Here is a 20,962-nt window from a genome sequence, read left to right on the forward strand (position 1 = left end):
TACCGACTTGAATTACCTCAACAACTCGCCAATGTACATAATACCTTTCACGTCTCGAATCTGAAGAAGTGCTTAGCTAAAGAAGATCTCACTATTCCTTTAGACGAAATTAAAATCAACGAAAAACTATAATTCGTTGAAGAACCCGTCGAGATAATGGATCGTGAGGTTAAAAGGCTCAAGCAAAATAAGATACCGATCATCTAGGTTCGATGGAATGCTCGTAGAGGACCCGAGTTCACCTGGGAGCGTGAAGATCAGATGAAGAAGAAATACCCGCACCTATTTCCAGAAGATTCGTCAACACCTTCTACAACTCAAAATTTCGGGACGAAATTTATTTAACGGGTAGGTGCTGTAGTGACCCAAATTTTTCAAAAATATATATATTAAATGATATCTAATATTAACATGATTAAATATTTCCAACATGTTAAGCAATCAAACTTGTTAAGACTTGATTATTTGTTATGAGTTTCATGTAGACAATTGACCACCCAAGTTGACCGGCGATTCACGAACGTTAAAACTTGTAAAATATGGGCATATATATGGTTAACATGAGATTATGATAAGTAAGTATCTCACTAAGTATATTAACAATGTGTGATACATAAAAAATGAGAATATTAAATTATGAAGCTCGAAACGATATACATAACGATTATCGTTATAACAACGTCTTACTAAATACATATGTATTGTATTAAGATATTGATATACTATATTTAACATGATAAAATGATAATTAAGTATATCATTGAGTGTATTAACAATGAACTATACAAGTAAGATGAGAGTACTAACTTAAGGATTTCGAAACAATATATATATGTAACGATTATCGTTATAATAGTATTTTAACATATATATATGATGTTAAGATATATTCATACACCATGTTATCATGTTAACATAATAATTTAACATCTCATTAGATATAATAAACAATGGGTTAACAACATTAAATGAGATCGTTAACTTAATGGTTTCAAAACAACACTTACATGTAACGACTAACGATGACTTAACGACTCAGTTAAAATGTATATACATGTAGTATATTAAGAGGTATTAATACACTTTTTCAAGACTTCATGACATATATCAAAGTACTTCTAATTAACAAAAATACTTAAAATTACATCCTCATTCATTTTCATCAACAATTCTACTCGTATGCACCCGTATTCGTACTCGTACAATACACAGCTTCTAAGATGTATATACTATTGGTATATACACTCAATAATCTGCTCCTTAGCATACCATGTGAGTCATTAAAAATGTGGGAACCATCATTTGGCAACTAGCATAAAATATCTCACAAAATTACAAAAAATATTATAATTCATTTATGAATTATTTACATGAAAACAAACTTACACATCCTTTATATCTAATCCATATACCAATGACCAAAAACACCTACAAACACTTTCATTCTTCAATTTTATTCATCTAATTGATCTCTCTCAAGTTCTATCTTCAAGTTCCAAGTGTTCTTCATAAATTTTATAAGTTCTAGTTTCATAAAATCAAGAATACTATCGAGTTTGTAAGATTACTTCCAAGCTTTCTAATCCAATCCAAGTAATCATCTAAGCTCAAGAAATCTTTCTTATTTACAGTAAGATATCTTTCTAATACAAGGTAATACTCATATTTAAATTTTGATTCAATTTCTATAACTATAACTATCGTATTTCGAGTGGAAATCTTACTTGAACTTGTTTTCGTGTCATGATTCTACTTCAAGAACTTTCAAGCCATACAAGAATCCTTTGAAGCTAGATCAATTTTTTTCACTTCCAGTAGGTTTAACTACTAAACTTGAGGTAGTAATGATGTTCATAACATCATTCGATTCATATATATAAAACTATCTTATTTGAAGATTTGAACATGTAATCACTAGAACATAGTTTAGTTAATTCTAAACTTGTTCGCAAACAAAGTTAATCCTTCTAACTTGACTTTTAAAATCAACTAAAAACATGTTCTATATCTATATGATATTCTAACTTAATGATTTAAAACCTGGAAACATGAAGAACACCGTAAAAACCGGACATACGCCGTTGTAGTAACACCGCAGGCTGTTTTGGGTTAGTTAATTAAAAACTATGATAAACTTTGATTTAAAAGTTTTTCTTCTGGAAAAATGATTTTTCTTATGAACATGAAACTATATCTAAAAATCATGGTTAAACACAAAGTGGAAGTATGTTTTTCAAAATGGTCATCAAGACGTCGTTCTTTCGACTGAAATGACTACCTCTTATAATATTGAATTGTAACCTATATTTCCGACTATAAACTTATACTTTTTCTGTTTTGATTAATAAACTTAAGTTCAATATGAAACCATAGCAATTTGAATCACTCAAAACGGATTTAAAACGAAGAATGACGGGTAAAACAAAATTGGATAAATTTGCTAGTTTTAGCTACGAAAATTTTGTAACAAATCTAGACTAAACATATCCTAACATGTATACAATGTTTTGACATATCATATCGACCCATCTATTATAAATATTATGAAATCTTGGGATACCATAGACATGTAGTAGTCTATTTGATGTAGTTAGATTACTTGTTTAATTGGATTTGAAACGAAGAATGACGGGTAAAACAAAATTGGATAAATTTATATTGTATTATACATATTATGAAATCTTGGGATACCATAGACATGTATACAATGTTTTGACATATCATATCTACCCATCTATATATATATTTCGGAACAACCATAGACACTCTATATGCAGTAATGTTTGAGTTACCTATACAGGGTTGAGGTTGATTCCAAAATAATATATATACCTTGAGAGCTTCAGATGTTGCATACTAAAATAAGGACAGGATTTGGAGTCCATGCTTGTATGATATTGTGTAAAAACTGCATTCAAGAAACTTATTTCGATGTAATATATTTTTATTGTAAACCATTATGTAATGGTCGTGTGTAAACGGTATATTTTAGATTATCATTATTTTATAATCTATGTAATGCTTTTTAAACCTTTATCGATAAAATAGATGTTATGGTTTTAAAAAAAAAAAATGAATACAGTCTTTGAAAATCGTCTCATATAGAGGTCAAAACCTCGCGACGAAATCAATTAATATGGAACGTTTATAATCTATATGAACGGGACATTTCACATGACCACGTTTTTATTTATCTATATATCTTTTTTTTAACGGTCAAAGAATAATCAATATATTAGAATGCTCCCTATCAAGGCGCTAAGGGAGAAAAACGAGCATACAAAATTACAAAGGCATAGACACCCATAAGTTCCAATTTGAAACTAAATGACTTCTATGTTTAATCCAACGAAAAACAAGTAATCTAACTACATCAAATAGACTACTTCTAGAACAAAACAAATCGTTAAATACAATGCCGTTTCTAAACCTCCAAATCACCCAAAGAAGCGTGCAAACTGAAGCTATAATTTGGTCCTTGTCTTTAATCGATAATTGGACACCTTCGAGCCAAACAATGAAGGAATCCCAAGACACAAAAATAGGCATCGAACAATTAAACCACACACGTAACTTATGCCATAACTCGGAAACAAAAGAACATCCAAAGAAGGCATGGTCCTGCGTCTCAACCCCATTATTATAAACCGAACAAACAATCGTAGGAACCTCTATTCCTTTTGCGGAAAGATTCCACCGAACCGGAAGAGCATTCAAACGTAATCTCCATAAAAAAATATTAACTTTACGAGGGAGGAATTTGTACCATGTAGTAGTAGTCGTAGAAACTGGGAGTAACACGCTATCAATAGTAACCCGAGCTGCTTTAACCGTAAATAAACCATCCGAAGACATAGAGCACAACCAACTATCCTCCCGATCCGTAAGAGTAACATCTCCAATAAAATCCGCAAGAGAGTTAAGGACTTGAATGTTTCGAGTCCCTAAATTCTCCCTTGTCCAAACCCAATTCCACTATCGATTTGTCAATTTATCAGCTATCGTGTCATCTTGATTAACATCTAAATGATATAGCCGATTAAACGAATAAGACAAAGGAATGTTACCACGCCACGGGCCATGCCAAAAGCTGATATTTCGTCCATTACCAACAGCAAGCTTGAAGGAATCTGCTGGAATTAAAGCCTTTGAAATAGCCCCTGTACATACTTTCACTATGGACGACCAACTACTTGAACAATTGGCTAACGATTTCTCAAACACATTCCCATGTATAGATTTTATGATAGCAACCCATAAATCATCCGGATTTAAAAGATAACGCCAACGCCATTTAAGAAAAAGAGAAATATTAAACGCCTTTAGGATACCCACGTTTAGACCGCCACGATCAAACGGGGCTAAAATTTTATCCCACTTAACCCATGGCATTTTTTTATTCCACTCGTTTCAGCCCCAGAAAAATCTCGCCCGTATTGACTCAATACTCTTTAGAAATTTCTCAGGACATTTAAACATGGACATTTAATAAATACCTAGACTTCCCAAAACAGATTTAATCAAGGTTAATCTACCTCCGGATGAGAGAAGACTAGCTTTCCATGTCGATAATATAACTCGAAAATTTTCTACCAAAGGTTCCCAATTAGCGATCACTTTCATGTTAGAACCAATGGGGAAACCTAAGTATTTGGTCACTCGCACCCGAAGATAAAGCAAAAGAATTCACCTCAGAATCATCTACATCAATCCCGATAATCTGAGATTTTGTAACATTAATTTTCAACCCCGAAACCAAATAAAAGATCTCGAGAATAGTCAATATACGATGCAAATCACGCCTATCCCATTCGGAAAAAATAATGACATCATCTGCGTATAAAAAATGAGAAAGCTGAATATTATTCATTCCAACATTAATCCCTCGAATATACTTCAAGTCCATCGCTCAATTCAAAGCCAAATGAAGGCCTTCCATAACAATGAAGAACAAAAAAGGACTTACCGGGTCGCCCTGTCTAAGGCCTCTTTTTATATCGAACTCATGGGTTGGGCTCCCGTTAACAAGAACTGACGTTTTTGCGGAATTCAAACAACCCATAATCCAATTAAACCATTTCGTGCCAAAACCCAAGGATCGTAGCATAAACAACAAATAGTCCCAATTCACAGAATCATATGCTTTTTCGAAGTTAACTTTGAAAAAAGCATCTTTTTATTCGATTTTTTCACCCAAGCAATAATCGCACTTAACATCATGGGACCATCGAGAATTTGGCGGCCTGAAATAAACGATGATTGAACCGGGCTTATCAATCTATCAATTACACCTATAAGACGATTTTATAGAAAAACCCAACCAACGAAATAGGTCTAAAATCATTAATGAGGATGGGATTTTGCACTTTCGATATTAGCGAAAAGAAGGCCGACTTCGCTCTATGAGGCATAACAAAATCAGAAAAAAAGATACGCACATCTCTGCATAAATCGTGACAAATAATATCCCAAAAATGTTTAATAAAACGGAACGAAATACCATCGGGACCTGGCGCTTTAGAACTTCGACAATCCTATACCGCCCGTTTAATTTCCACATCATCTATATCACACTCAAGATAATCGGCTTCCTCCTGGGACAATTTATACGTTGGATCAGTATGCAAGAATTCTGCCCCACTTTGAAAACTATCGAATTTAGACTTAAAATGATCAAAAAATAATTGCTTGATAGCAAATGGGTCAGAAACCCATGACCCATCCACCATAAGGCCATTAATATTTTGGTAATTGTGTTTACGTTTTAGAGAGCAATGAAAAAATTTAGAATTTTCATCACCCTCAACGTCCCATTTAACACGACTTTTTTGTATCATATCCGTGGCTTCTCTCTTTAATAGCTCGTCCCGTTCCAAAAATAGAGCATTTTGTCGATCAGTAGTACTAGAATCGGCAGAACCTGAGTCGATGGCACTATCAAGATCATTTATGTCTTTAGCAAGTTATTTTATTCTTAATGATTCGTTTGATCTCGACGATTGGATCCAAGATTTTAAATGAGCTTTCATCAATCTAAACTTTGCTACTATGTCCATATTCTAACCATTACCAAGCGAGCTCCAGGTAGTACGAACAAAAGATTCAAAATTCGGCCTCTCAAACCAAGAATCGAAAATCTTAAAATACGCCGGGCCAAAATCTACCTTGTCCTGAAAAAGAAGAATAGGAGCGTGATCTGAATAACCCCGATCCAACACTAAGCCCTTAAAATCATCAATGGAATCAAGGACATTACTAGTAATGAAAAATATATCGAGTTTACTAAGTTTGGTCCCGGCTTTATTACGATACATATAACGCACACCACACAACGGGACTTCATATAGGTGGTTTGGTTCAATAAAGTCGTTAAACAAACGAGCATCATGTGAACAAAAGTGAGACCCACATACGTCGTCCCTACTTCTAACTGAATTCCAATCCCCCATAAAAATAAAGTGACCGGGATTATTCATCATGAAATTAGAAAGTTTATTCCAAAGAATCACCTTATTCGATAAAGCTTGTGGAGCATATACATTTACCATAAACGTCTCTATGTTAACTTTTAACCACGTTCCTTTAACTATCACATAATTATCGTCACACCAAATGTTACTTTTCAAGAAAATCGACGGATCCCATAACGAAATAATGCCTCCGAAAAGACCTCGAGCAAGACTCCACGCGTAATCAAAATGCATATTGCTCCATAACGAACGTAATCTAAAAATCTGAAATCAGGATAACTTGGATTCCTGAAGTCCTAGAAACTGAAGTTTTAGTGAAACACAAGGATCTCTTATCCATTTACGTTTCAAGAAAGCCTTCGATCCACAACTATTAATTGAGATTATCTTCATTAAAAAAAATTGGGCTCGTTATAACGATTCAATTTTTTATGACAACCTTTAAGATTAAATCCCAATAATTCCCCGATTCTGAATATGTTCTCACTTTCCTCCAATGACGTCGAAACAACATTAGGATTTGGTTCATGATTTAAAACCATTAACGGTGTGTTGCAATTCACCGAACAACCCGAACCTTGTCCCATACGATCATTATAATCATTAGTAAAACCCGGTGGAAACGGGCGACTAGATGATTCTTCGACCGGTTTTGTATTAATCGAAAAATTGTCTTTCTGAGCCCCAGAATTTACCTCCTCGTCTACTTCTGGTGCATCGTCAGAAACAAGCAAATCCTCATTGAGATGAACTCCAATAAACTCTTTCAAATGGTCTGATAAACTAACATCAACCGAAGAATTAACAGTTGAGTTACTACGTATCTCTTCTTCATCCGTTTAAACGTTATCATTCTTATCTTCCTCGATCGTGGAATCAATGTCAAAACACCAAGAACTAATCTCATGTCCGACGACCGTAATATCTTTGCCATTTATTTCCACCACACTCGATTTGGAAATTTTATTCTTTTCATATGTAGCTATACAAGCACGTGTCACAGCAAGTGGAACTTTACTGTTTTCCTTAAAAAAGAGAAACCGCCCAAAAACGGAAGCCACCTTCTTACATGCAATCATACATACATACATATTTTTTGAAAAGAAAAAGATTATATTAACAAGACTTTGAAGTGTACATCATAGGAATTTGAGATTATGCCAAGAAAGGAACTAGAAATCTACAATACTAATAACATAATACTATTGAATTTGATTGAGAATAGTAGGAAACAGTGAGCTACGAAAAAACAAGGAGCTTGGACATTCAACCTTGATCGTCAAATAATGAGGGGTTAAGAAGCCATTGATTCCAATCTAACTTTAACTTCTTCGACCGACTCGATATCCATTTAAATGATTTTATTTGTATCTCGTTAAGTAGCACCGGACCTTTCCCTTTCTTCTTCTGAAAAATTGTATTATTTCTATTTTGCCAAATCATGTAACCACATATCCACTCAATTGCTTGCCATAGTTTGATGGTGTGTTTGCTACGGCGCTGATGTCAAAGCTAAGGGGTATAAAATACTATTAAATTTTAGCAGAAAATACTATTAAATACGATACAATTTTACACAAGATATTTATTTATTTATAGAATGGATATACTTAAACCTTGCTACAACACTTATAGGCAGTGTACCTAATCGTACAGTAGTGTAGTTTTTAGTAAGTCCGGTTCGTTCCACGGGGAATCTTTTTAAACAAAGCTTAACGCTATATTAGTTTACTTTTATATAAATACAAATATATATATAAATAATATTATTATTATAAAGGGGGTTTTTTACCGTTTAATGACCGGTTTGTCGATTTTAAAACTTTAGTCGCAGTTAAAACCAAATGTAAAATATTAAAAATAAATACAAGACTTAAATTAAAGCGGCAAGTAAATAACGATAATGAAATTGCGAATAATAAAAATGCGATAAAATAAACTTGCGATAATTAAAAAGTACGATAATTAAAAGTGCAATTAAATACAATAACAATAAAAATGCGATAATTAGAAGTGCAATTAAATATAAAATAAAGGAAATTAAATATGAAATAAAAGAATTATGCTTAATTAAACTTCCGTAATCATGATGTTTGACGTGTTGATTTTAGTTTTATGCCCATGGGTTAATTGTCCTTTGTCCTGGATTATTTAATATGTCCATAAGGATTTGTCCATAATAGTCCATCAGTCATAAATATAAAGAGCGAAAGCCTTCGTCAAATTATTCTTATTCCCGAAGTCAAATATTCCAACTAATTGGGGATTCGAATTGTAACAAGGTTTTAATACTTTGTTTAATGAATACACCAGGTTATCGACGGCGTGTAAACCAAGGTTTTACTACTTTGTTAACAATTACACCAATTACCCTTGAATGTAATTCACCCCTGTTTCAACAAGTCTATTAACTATTAATCCAGTTCCGTATCCGGTAAAATGAATAATTATTGGTATTTATAGATATCCCGCCCACCGTACCCAGTCAAGCGTATGTGGTTATATATAAATAAGTCGAATTATAAGTTTGTATATTAAATTAACAAGGTATTGTTTAGTTAATATAAAACCCATTAATAGCCCATAGTCTAATTTCCACAAGTGTCGTTCTTTTGTCCAAACCCCAATTATGGTACAAAGCCCAATTACCCAATTTTAGTAATTAGCCCAACATCATGATTACTTCGGATTAAATAAGCATAATAATAACTTAGCTACGAGACATTAATGTAAAAAGGTTGAACATAACTTACAATGATTAAAAATAGCGTAGCGTTACACGGACAGAATTTCGACTTACACCCTTACAACATTCGCTAACATACCCTTATTATTAGGATTAAAATTAAAATTAAAATTAAAATTAAAATTAAAATATAAATATAAATATATACGATATAGATAGAGAGATGGATATATTTTGTTTTTTTGGTGATTTTTGCGATCAGAATTCGTTTGCTTTTATAGGGATTTTCGACTTTTGGGGCTCCGCGACTCGCGGCATTTTTGCCTTCAAACTCCGCGAGTCGCGGAGTTTGAAATTACAGCTCAGTCCCTTTTGGAGTCTTTCTTGCCGACGGTTTATAATATATATATAATATATATATATAATTAATATAATTAATTATATATTATATTATATTTATATACATAGTTAACTTGTAATTTTTAGTCCGTTGCGTCGAGCGTTGAGAGTTGACTCTGGTCCCGGTTCCGGATTTTCGAACGTCCTTGCGTACAATTTTATATTTTGTACTTTGCGTTTTGAATCTTGTACTCTTGTAATTTCGAGACGTTTCTTATCAATAATTGGAACCTCTTTGATTGTCTTTTGTACTTTTGAGCTTTTTGGTCGTTTGCGTCTTCAATTCGTCGAATCTGTCTTTTGTCTTCACCTTTTATTATTTAAACGAATATCACTTTTAAATAGAACAATTGCAACTAAAAGCTTGTCTTTCTTGAGGAATAATGCTATGAAATATATGTTCGTTTTTATACGGTGGTATGAACAATGGTAGTAACGATATGGTTTACAGTCCCACATGACTATAAAAATTTAGATCCATTAAGGAAATTGGATCTTTATGAAAACATTTGATCTTTTAAAAATTAAATCTAGTTTTTACCCTAGATAAGTTTTCTGGAATAACCCTTTACCGGTGTTTGCAAAATATTTTTGTGGGTTTGGTGGGTTTCAGATTTGAAAATTTTAGCTCAAAACTTATGGTTTTGTGTCACCCACTTGCTAACCTTGTATTTGGAAAGCAACACGTCCAGTTTACTTGTCCAGTATATTACTTTTCGGTAAACTACCGTCCGGTTGTAAAGGAAAGCGTTGAACAAGCAACTGTTAAGGCAATGTCCCCTGACATGCTTTTAATTATGGTCTATAACGTGTCAGACGCAATTACTATCCTTGGTAGGAGCAATAGTAAAGCTCACCCTTATAATTTTTCGGTATGGCACAAGGTCCTGTCTTTGACCACTATTCAACCACCGTTCTTACGGTTGACACCCGATTTGGTTCAGGTGACCTAATGAATTCCAGGTGAATTCCTAAGATTTTACGTTCAATGGTAATGAACGCATTGAAAATAGGGTTTTCAGAAAACAAATCGGTTTTTAATTTTTGATCAAAATATTTTCTCGTTCAAACTTGAGTTTAGATATCATTGAATTCCATGAGTTTGTAATTCTCAATCTTTAAGGTCAATCTCAAGGATTGAGTAATATCAGTCTTAAAAGCTGATTTTTAATCTTTAAGGAGATTATCCTTTCTGGGGATCTGATTCATTAGTCTTATCCAGCTAATTTGCATGGTGCCCCCCATTGTACAAGATAAATCCTTCTCATGGTTAGGATAAATCTGACCACTTGGCGACCCTGTTGAATGCTGAGGTCCGTGGATTTCCTGCTGATTTTAGTGATGACTTTTCTGGATTTTTCGTCAACCTACAGCTGGTCTGGACGACAACTTCATGACCTAAATCAAGAAGCGCGTGTCTTTTTCGGAAGACTTTACTTCCTTTTAATGATGGAATTGATTCATCGTGTAGATCCATCTTTCTATTCTTTCATTGGGTAAAACAGTTTAGTTTAGTCCAAAGCAAAAGTATTTTCAGTTATTTGTTACAGATATATGTGACATATGTTTAAGATAACTTGGTAAATTTTCCCACACTTGGCTTTTATTTTCCTTTTTATCGTCCTTTCCTAGGTAACAATAATTTCGGTGTTAAAACCTAGTTTTATCGTTCATAAATATGTATAAACATGATTTTGAGTTCATTTAATTGAAAATTTTGAAAAATTTTACTAGAATTGGGTAGTCAGTATATAAGACTAGGGCTGTTCTTTTTTATCAGAGAGCACTAGATTCTAATACAACTACTGATTTACTAGTATTTTTAATGGTAACCAAGTGTATAAAGTAAAAAATTTTAAAATCCGAAAGAATTTAACCCCTTCCCACACTTAAGATCTTGCAATGCCCTCATTTGCAAGAAATCAGTAATAATTTAAATTATTGAGGGTGATTTGTGTGAAAATGATTAAATTTTTACCAAAGTTTCCAAATATATTGGCGTTTGTTTGCTGAATGATAAATGGTGCACATCATTTGTTCATTCCGTCTTGTTGTTATTTCACATATATTTTGCATCTTGTCGTCAAAATTAGTTGCTTTTGCTGAACTTAATGTCAGTCTTTGAAAATGCGTTGTTTTACCCTGTTGTGTACATAAGATAAACGGCAAACATATATACATATTTTTGAAGTTTGGTATATTACCCCACATTCAAAAATTATTAAAATCTAAGAATAAAAGTTAGACAATTATAAAAACTATTACAATATTAACAAAAGTATTAAACGTATCAATCATTACAAATTACAAAATAAATAAAACTAAGTATACTAGGGATGATACTGGTACCAATAGGGGTTCCAAGCATAACCATAGGTGCTATAGAATGCTTCGGCAGGGTTATACGTAGGATAAGGTGGTTGCATCTCTATAGACCAGGGAGGGAAGATGGGTTTTGGTGTAGGAATATAGTTTCGACCTATATGTTGGCAATGAGCTATGATTTGGTTCTGATGAACTTGCCAATCTTCAAATGCTCTCTGTCTAGCATTTTCGTACTCCTGTGACGCAATAAACCTTTGCATTTCTTGCATCTCATTTCCCCCTCCTACATTACCTTGCTGTTGGTTTCTCTCAACCTGTGGATGTCTACCATGGTATGGTACTGCGGCGTTATTTCGCCTCTTCAAAACTTTCGCACCATGGTATACATTTAAACCTATAGTATCGCGGGGTTCTGGTTCTTCTACTAATAATCCCCCCGACTTATATCCACACCGAGATATTCAGAAATCAAAGTAATAAAAATACCACCTCCTATTATGCTATGCGGTCTTAACCCCCGAACCATAGCTGATAAATAATAACCCACACAATATGGTATACTTACAGCGCTTTGTGGGTCTCGAATACACATATGGTAAAAAAAATCCTGTTCATTTACCTTTTCCTTGTTCTTACCTCTTTGTGTAATCGAATTAGCTAAAAACCTATGAATCACTCTTAATTCGGCTCTATCTATATCCAAATAAGAGTAATTTCCCCCTTTGAAACGGTGATGGCTTGTCATTTGACTCCACACACCGTGTGTATCAAAATTTTCATCTATCTTTCTACCGTTTAGTATCAACCCTCTACAATCGGCAGATGCTAACTCCTCAGGCGTATATATACGTAAAGCCTGAGCCATGTCCAGTAAAGACATGTGGCGCATCGAACCGCCTAACAAAAATCTAATAAAAGAACGATCGGTTAAACTAGCTACCCGATCATTCAACTCTATACTACACAACAATTCTTCACACCATACTTTATATACAGGTCTACGCATGGTGAATAAACGTACCCAGTCATTAAAAGTAGAATTACCATACCTCTGTACAAGTAATTTCCTAATTGGCCCGGCCAATTCTACAGCTTCTAAGGGTCCCCATTCTATGACCCTCGGTACCTCAACAACCTTAGAATGAAGAGTATGCAAACCCCTTTGATATTTTGGATAATCTATCCAAAGTCTGTCAAATCTCAGGTTCGGGTGCAACTCTTCCAAGTGCATATCAGAAAAGGTCATGACTGGATGAGGTATATCCTGCTTGTAGTAGTTATCCACCTCCTGTTGTTCCGCATTCTCAGCAGGAGCATTGCGGAATTGGGATGAAGATTCACCCCTTTCAGTCGTTTTTCTTGAGTAATTCCTTGATAGCATCCTTCTCAACATGATTTTAGTAAAAGATTTGGTGATTAACGATTAAAAATTGTGATTTTAGGGGTTTTTCTCGGGTTTTTTCGTGCAGTTTTTCGCAGTATGTTTTTGTTTTGGGTTGGGACTGATCTGTTATGCGTTTATATTTTTTTTCTGTATTTTGGTCCCTCCGCGACTCGCGGAGATATCCCCTTCAAACTCCGCGAGTCGCGGAGTTTGGTATTTTTTTTTTATAATCTTTAACTTATTAAAACAATTAATTAATTAATTTTAAAATTTTGTTTCCTTTGTTATTTAGGACGAGGTCGTTTCGAATCGATGTCCTAGTCCGTCCTTCGACAAAATTTTAAAATTTGTCTTTTTGTAGCGATTGTTTTAAAAGCTAAGATTTTTGGGTTTTTTTTTTTTTTAATGTTTTTGGCATACTTTAATTCAATAAGATTAAAAATAATGATAATAAAAGTTCTCGTCCCTCCCTCGGGTAAAGCAATTTCGGTTCAAAGACCTAGTCTTTAACTTACGACGAATTTTAAAAATCATATTTTTAACTTAATGAGATAAAGTAAATTTTTGTTTTTAAATTCACACAATTTAAATATAAAATTCAAAATTAATATTAAAAATTCACACCAAACTTAAAATTTGAAATGCATAAAATTAAAATTTCATATTTTAAAAATTAAAAATTCACACCAAACTTAATTTAAAAATTTATAAATTCATACCAAACTTATATTAATTTTTCAAATATTTACAATTTTAAATATATTGTTTTTACAAAGTTTACAATATTAATTTAAGATTTAAATATTAATTTTAAAAACATGGTAAAAATAAAATTAAAAATCTTTTTGGCTTTTTATCCCACTTTAATCAATCAAATATTATCAAAAATATGCGCCCCTCTTTTCGGTAAAGTAATTTCGGTTCCAAGACCTAATTTAACTCATGACGAATTTTTGAAATATTTTGGGTTGATTGTTTAAAGATATTTATACCTTAAGAATAAACGTTAAATTTCGCAGTGATGTAATAAATTTTTGTATGATATCAATAATTTCGGTCGCCAAACCTAATTTTATTCAATACCAATTTAATACTTTTTAGCGAACAAATTAGCGTTTATTATCAAAAGGTTAAAAATAAAAATAAAAATAAAAACTGTACAGACATACCTGTGAAATAGATTTCTTAGTTATATGATCTATCCCATTCATAAGATAGTCGGTTTAATTGGTTTTCCATGGCTACATAGGCGTAATCTCGAGCATTTAGTGTCTTTTCTTCTAAACATATGAATGGTCCGTCTCTGCATAAAGTAACAAATTCGGTGTTTGAATAGGTTTGATTATTTGAACATTTACCTCCATGTGACCATTTTCCGCATTTGTGACATCTTTCTAGGTGTCGTGCTCTTCTTTTCGCTGCGGATTTTGATTTTCCTTTACCAAATTGTAACTTATTATCTTTGCATCTGGATTCTTTTCTAACTCCGTCCATTCTTTCTCTGATTACTGATACTATTTCACTCGGTAGTATGTCATTATTACGTTTAGTGATCAAAGCGTGTAGCATTAGACCATGGTTTAGTTCACAGGCAGTCTTCATTTTGTAAAAACCTAAAAAAAATAAAAAATTCGGAATGGGGGGAGAAGACTAGTTCTTTAGGGTCTGCTAGGGAAAGACCATTCGGGTTCCATTTTCGAGAACTACACGAAAACAGACAATCTAACTCTAACAGAAATACATAAACCCCTTTGATTCTCCCCACACTTAGTCAGCTGTGGTGTCGAAATTGTGATTAACATTATTTTCAATTGAATCATCAACAACTTGTATATCTTTGACTTTTACTTCAATCCATTTGTTGATTTCCTCCGTAACTTTCACAAATTCAACTAACATTGCCTTTTCTTTTGACGATAAATTGGATATTAATCGGTTATATAACTTAAAGTTTCCTTTAATCTTAGCATCGTGAATCCTTTTATAAAGTTTCTTCGTTGAACTGTTAAAAATGGGTTCATCTAATTTCGTATCATCAATGGCATTCTTTGTGATTGGATCATCATTAAGTGTTTCTTCATCTTCCCCACACTTATGCATTTTTATTGGTCTAACAGTTTTGGTTTGTGGAGATCTAAACTTTTGGTTCACAAAGGTGATCGATGTATTACCATTCCTAAGTGTTATTCTACCTTCTCTTACATCAATGAATGCCTCGGTGGTTGCTAAAAATGGGCGACCTAGAATTAGAGGAATATCAAGGTTTTCCTCCATATTAATCACTATGAAGTTTGCAACAAAGGTCAAAGTTCCCACGTTAACAAGTAAATTATTTGCTATTCCAACCGGGTGCTTAATGGTTTGGTCAAATGATTGAACACCTATTTTGGTTGGTTTTAATTTACCCATGCCTAATCTTTTGTATAAGGAAAGAGGCATAATAATTGCACTTGCTCCTAAATCTGCGAGTCCATTATATACAGCACCATCATTAAGTAAGCAAGAAATGATAAATTCACCCGGGTCTCCTGCTTTAGTAAGTCGAGTTGGTTTGTAAACCTTTTTCGGGTGTTCTTTCCTTGGTTCTTTCATTTCTATTTGAATTTCTTGTTCACATTTTTCTTCGTTTCTTGGAATGGGAGGTTTGTATAGGAATTCTTCTTCATCACTCAAATTAGAATCCTCCCTATATTCCAGTTTTGATTTTTCATATGTTGTTGATAACATATTTATGTTTTCATTATGAAGGTTTTCTTGGGTGGTGAAATTATGATTAACTTCATTGTCAACTTCCATCGGACCATGTATGTAATGTTTAACTCTGTGACCATTAACTTTAAATTCAATCCCATTTGAATTTATCAATTCTATCGTTCCGTATGGGAAAAATCTTTTGACTATGAATGGTCCAGACCATCTTGATTTCAATTTTCCAGGAAATAGCTTGAATCGTGAATTGAAAAGAAGAACTCTGTCTCCTTCTTTAAATTCTTTTGAACTTCTGATTCTTTTATCATGCCATTTCTTCGTTCTTTCTTTATAGATTAACGAATTTTCGTATGCTTCATGTCTTAATTCTTCTAATTCGTTTAGTTGACTTAATCGTAGACGTCCGGCTTCATGTAAATCAAGATTACATGTCTTCAAAGCCCAAAATGCTTTGTGTTCAATTTCTACTAGAAGATGACATGCTTTTCCATAAACAAGTCTAAAAGGTGTGGTTCCAATTGGAGTTTTGTAGGCTGTTCTAAAAGCCCAGAGTGCATCCTCCAATTTAATGGACCATTCCTTCGGATTTGATCCTACGGTTTTCTCTAGAATACGTTTTAAAGCTCGGTTGGTATTTTCAACTTGTCCACTTGTTTGTGGATGATATGCGGTGGAGATTTTATGAGTTACTCCATATCTTTTAAGAACTTTCTCAAGTTGATTATTACAGAAATGAGTACCCCGATCACTTATTAAAGCTTTCGGTGTTCCAAACCTTGCAAAAAGACGTTTTAAAAAGTTGACTACAACTCGTGCATCGTTAGTTGGGAGAGCTTGTGCTTCCGCCCATTTAGATACATAATCAATGGCTACGAGTATATATAGATTATTATGATATTTTGGAAATGGACCCATAAAGTCAATACCCCAAATGTCAAATACTTCACATACTTGGATGACATTTTGTGGCATTTCATCACGTTGACTTATTTTTCCGGCCCTTTGACAAGCATCACAGGATTTGCAAAGTAGGTGTGCGTCTTTGTAAATTGTAGGCCAATAGAATCCAGCATCATAAACTTTTCTTGCTATTAGTTGAGGCCCATAATGCCCTCCTGTTGGTCCTGTGTGACAATGGTTTAATATTTTAATAGCTTCATCTCCAAATACACATCGGCGTATTATTCCATCGGGAAAACTTTTAAACAGATGTGGATCTTCCCAAAAATAGTGTTTTATATCACTGAAGAATTTCTTTCGTCTTTGGTACGATAATCCTTTTTCAAGGAATCCACAAACTAAGTAGTTTGCATAGTCTGCAAACCATGGAATTTCATTATAATCTATCTTCAATAGATATTCGTCAGGAAAGTTGTCTTGTATGGCCGATTCATTTAGAACTTCTAATTCAGGATTTTCAAGACGAGAAAGATGATCAGCGGCGAGATTTTCTGCTCCTCTTTTATCTCGGATTTCAATATAAAACTCTTGTAAGAGTAAGATCCAACGGATTAATCTTGGTTTAGCATCTTGTTTTGAAAATAGGTATCTAAGAGCAGAATGGTCGGTATAGACCACCGTTTTTGCTAGAACGAGATATGATCAAAATTTGTCAAAAGCAAAGACAATAGCAAGGAGTTCTTTTTCAGTAGTTGTATAGTTCGTTTGTGCTCTTGTAAAGTCTTACTAGCATAATATATAGGTTGAAATCGTTTTTCAATCCTTTGTCCTAAAACGGCTCCCATTGCAAAATCACTTGCATCGCACATTAGTTCAAATGGTAGATTCCAATTTGGTGTTATCATGATCGGCGCATTTGTGAGTTTCTCTTTAAGAATATTAAAAGATTTGATACACTCATCTGAAAAGATGAATGGAGCATCCTTTTCTAGGAGTTTATTCATAGGAGTGGCAATTTTAGAAAAATCTTTTATGAAACGTCGGTAAAAACCGGCATGCCCTAGAAAACTCCTAACTCCTCTAACATTGGTGGGATGTGGAAGTTTAGCAATTACATCTACTTTAGCTCTATCCACTTCAATTCCTTCTTTTGAAATTTTATGTCCAAGAACGATGCCTTCTTTAACCATGAAATGGCATTTCTCCCAATTAAGAACTAGATTTGATTGTTCGCATCTAATGAGCATTCGTTCAAGATTAACTAGACATGATTCAAATGTATCACCGAAGACTGAAAAGTCATCCATGAAAAATTCCATGCATTCTTCTATCATGTCGTGAAAAATCGCCATCATACACCTTTGAAAGGTTACAGGGGCGTTGCAAAGTCCAAATGGCATGCGTTTGTAAGCAGAAGTACCATAAGGGCACGTGAATGTGGTTTTCTCTAGATCTTCGGGTGCTATTGGAATTTGAAAATATCCGGAAAATCCATCTAGAAAACAATAGTAACTATTTCCGGCTAATCTTTCCAACATTTGATCTATGAAAGGTAAGGGAAAGTGATCTTTTCTGGTGGCGTCATTTAATTTTCTATAATCAATACACACACGCCATCCTATTACAGTCCTAGTAGGAATAAGCTCATTTTTCTCATTTGTAATGACAGTCATGCCACCCTTCTTAGGCACGCATTGAACTGGGCTTACCCATGAACTATCAGAGATTGGATAAATTAAACCTGCATCTAGCAGTTTAATAATTTCTTTCTTAACTACATCTTGCATATTAGGATTTAGTCTTCGTTGGCGTTGCACATACGTTTTATGACCTTCTTCCATAAGGATTTTATGTGTGCAATACGAAGGACTTATTCCTTTAATATCATGAATCTTCCATGCAATGGCTGGTTTATGGGCTTTCAACACAGAAATGAGTTGTGATTTCTCATTTTTAGTAAGAGAAGACGATATTATTACAGGTAATTCAGATTCACCATGTAAATAAGCGTATTCCAAATGGTTTGGAAGTGGCTTTAACTCTAATTTCGGAGGTTCTTCTATCGATGATTTATATCGATATCTGTCTTCTTCTTTTAGCTTTTGAATTTCTTCTGTTGTTGGTTCATATCCATTAGCTATAAGTGTAGCTAACATTTCAGCTTCATCAATTGGTTCATTACCTTCTCCTAAAGAACATTCTCCTGTTCCTTGTAATTCTGGAAATTCTTCTAATAATTCTGCACGTGCATCTATAGTTTGAATATAATAACATGTATCATCGGCAGATTGCGGTTGTTGCATTGCTCTATCAACTGAAAATGTAACACTCTCATCCTCTATACTTAGGGTCAATTTCTTACCGAACACGTCTATCATTGCTTTAGCCGTGTTTAAGAATGGTCTTCCTAATATGAGAGGAACTTGAGAATCTTCTTCCATGTCCAAAACAACAAAATCTACTGGAAATACTAAAGTACCAACTTTAACTAGCATGTTCTCCATTATCCCTCTAGGATATTTTATTGATCTATCGGCTAGTTGTATGCTTATTCTGGTTGGTTTCAATTCTCCAAGGTCTAGTTTAGCGTATAGTGAATACGGCATTAAATTTATACTAGCACCTAAGTATGCCAATGCTTCTATTGAACTAAGACTACCCAGAAAACATGGAATTGTGAAACTTCCTGGATCAGATAATTTTTCTGGTATCTTATTCAACAGCACTACTGAACAATTAGCATTCATAGTAACAGCCGAGAGTTCTTCCATTTTCTTTCTATTTGAGATTAGATCTTTCAAGAATTTAGCATATCTAGGCATTCCTGAAATCACATCAATGAAAGGAAGATTTACATTTATCTGTTTAAACATATCCAAGAATTTGGATTGCTCGGCTTCAAGTTTCTCTTTCTTCATTTTACTCGGGTAAGGAAGTGGTGGTTGGTATGGTTTAACATAAGGTTTATCCTTAGCTGTGTTATCTTCATTAACCTTTTCAACTACCGGTTCTTTTTCCTTATCTTGATCAGGTTGTGGTTCTTGTGGAGCAGGAATAGTTTCATCAGAAGTTACAGGTATTTCCGGTGGTTTAAGTGTTGTACCACTTCTTGTGGTAATGGCTTTAGCTGTTTCATTCCGGGGGTTAGCATTTGTATCACTAGGTAGACTTCCCGGTTTTCTTTCACCTATTAACCTTGCTAGGTTACTCACTTCTTGTTCCAGATTTTGAATAGAAGCTTGTTGATTTCTAAATGCTTGAGCATTTTGTTCATTGGTTTGTTTATGAGATGTGAAAAACTGCGTTTGAGTTTCAACTAGCTTTGTCATCATATCTTCTAAATTCGGCTTTTTATCATCGGTTTGTTGTGGTGGTTTGTTTTGAAAATTAGGTCTTTGCTGATTGTAAGTATTATTGGATACTTGTTGATTGCTAGGACCTTGTTGGTTGTTGTATGGAATATTTCTGTTATAATTCTGGTTTTGATTGTAAATCGGTCTTGGCGGTTGATAATTATTCTGATAATTATTTCCAGGCCTTTGGTTTATGTATGAAATATTCTCTCTTTGTTCCATTGTTAATTCAATACTGAGACAATCTTTTGTCAAATGTGGTCCTCCACACTGCTCACAACTAATTCGTATTGAGTGAATATCTTTAGTCATCTTTTCCATTCGTCACTCCACAGCATCTATCTTTGCGGAAATGGAATCTAAGTCATGGCTAGAATCGGCTCTAGCTGCTTTAGATGATCTAACGATATCTTTTTCTTGGTGCCACTCATGTGAGTGGGAAGCAGTGTTATCAATAATTTTGTAAGCATCAGTTTCGGTTTTCTTCATAATAGAACCACCAGCTGCTATATCTATGTCTTTTCTTGTAGTGATGTCGCATCCTTGGTAGAATATTTGTACTATTTGACAGGTGTCTAAACCATGTTGCGGACATCCTCTTAACAACTTTCCATATCTAGTCCACGCCTCATATAGACTTTCATTCAGTTTCTGTGTGAACGTAACAATTTCTGCTTGAAGTCTTACGGCTTTAGATGCCGGAAAGAATTGTTTAAGAAATTTGTCAATTAAAATG

At 33.8% G+C, this 20,962-nt stretch overlaps 4 protein-coding genes across 4 annotated transcripts; all 4 read right to left on the reverse strand.

Annotated features, from left to right (window-relative positions):
* Nucleotides 1-3,285: 3,285 nt before the first annotated feature.
* LOC139888594 (uncharacterized) lies at nucleotides 3,286-3,855 on the reverse strand. The gene has a single exon (XM_071871596.1). The coding sequence runs from the start codon at nucleotides 3,853-3,855 to the stop codon at nucleotides 3,286-3,288; it is 570 nt and encodes a 189-aa protein (XP_071727697.1).
* A 120-nt stretch (nucleotides 3,856-3,975) lies between these two features.
* LOC139888595 (uncharacterized) lies at nucleotides 3,976-4,392 on the reverse strand. Its single transcript, XM_071871597.1, has one exon. It carries the CDS (start codon nucleotides 4,390-4,392, stop codon nucleotides 3,976-3,978), a length of 417 nt encoding a protein of 138 aa, XP_071727698.1.
* A 232-nt stretch (nucleotides 4,393-4,624) lies between these two features.
* Nucleotides 4,625-5,062, reverse strand: LOC139888596 (uncharacterized). The gene is made up of 2 exons (XM_071871598.1): nucleotides 4,967-5,062; nucleotides 4,625-4,855 (listed from the first exon to the last, which is right to left on the reverse strand). The coding sequence occupies exons 1-2, from the start codon at nucleotides 5,060-5,062 to the stop codon at nucleotides 4,625-4,627; spliced, it is 327 nt and encodes a 108-aa protein (XP_071727699.1).
* A 472-nt stretch (nucleotides 5,063-5,534) lies between these two features.
* LOC139888597 (uncharacterized) lies at nucleotides 5,535-6,704 on the reverse strand. The gene is made up of 2 exons (XM_071871599.1): nucleotides 6,065-6,704; nucleotides 5,535-5,920 (listed from the first exon to the last, which is right to left on the reverse strand). Exons 1-2 carry the CDS (start codon nucleotides 6,702-6,704, stop codon nucleotides 5,535-5,537), a joined length of 1,026 nt encoding a protein of 341 aa, XP_071727700.1.
* Nucleotides 6,705-20,962: the final 14,258 nt, after the last annotated feature.

Source organism: Rutidosis leptorrhynchoides, chromosome 2, assembly GCF_046630445.1.
Source record: "Rutidosis leptorrhynchoides isolate AG116_Rl617_1_P2 chromosome 2, CSIRO_AGI_Rlap_v1, whole genome shotgun sequence".
Lineage (NCBI taxonomy): Eukaryota > Viridiplantae > Streptophyta > Magnoliopsida > Asterales > Asteraceae > Rutidosis > Rutidosis leptorrhynchoides.

Bases quoted from the DNA above. Each gene is read 5' to 3' on its own strand.
- LOC139888594 (XM_071871596.1), bottom strand. From the start codon at position 3,855: ATGTCTTCGGATGGTTTATTTACGGTTAAAGCAGCTCGGGTTACTATT.
- LOC139888595 (XM_071871597.1), bottom strand. From the start codon at position 4,392: ATGCCATGGGTTAAGTGGGATAAAATTTTAGCCCCGTTTGATCGTGGC.
- LOC139888596 (XM_071871598.1), bottom strand. From the start codon at position 5,062: ATGGGTTGTTTGAATTCCGCAAAAACGTCAGTTCTTGTTAACGGGAGC. The intron at 4,856-4,966 runs GTAAGTCCTTTT...AATAATATTCAG, and splicing joins GCCTTAGACAGGGCGACCCG to CTTTCTCATTTTTTATACGC.
- LOC139888597 (XM_071871599.1), bottom strand. From the start codon at position 6,704: ATGCATTTTGATTACGCGTGGAGTCTTGCTCGAGGTCTTTTCGGAGGC. The intron at 5,921-6,064 runs GTTAGAATATGG...CCATCGACTCAG, and splicing joins CTGGAGCTCGCTTGGTAATG to GTTCTGCCGATTCTAGTACT.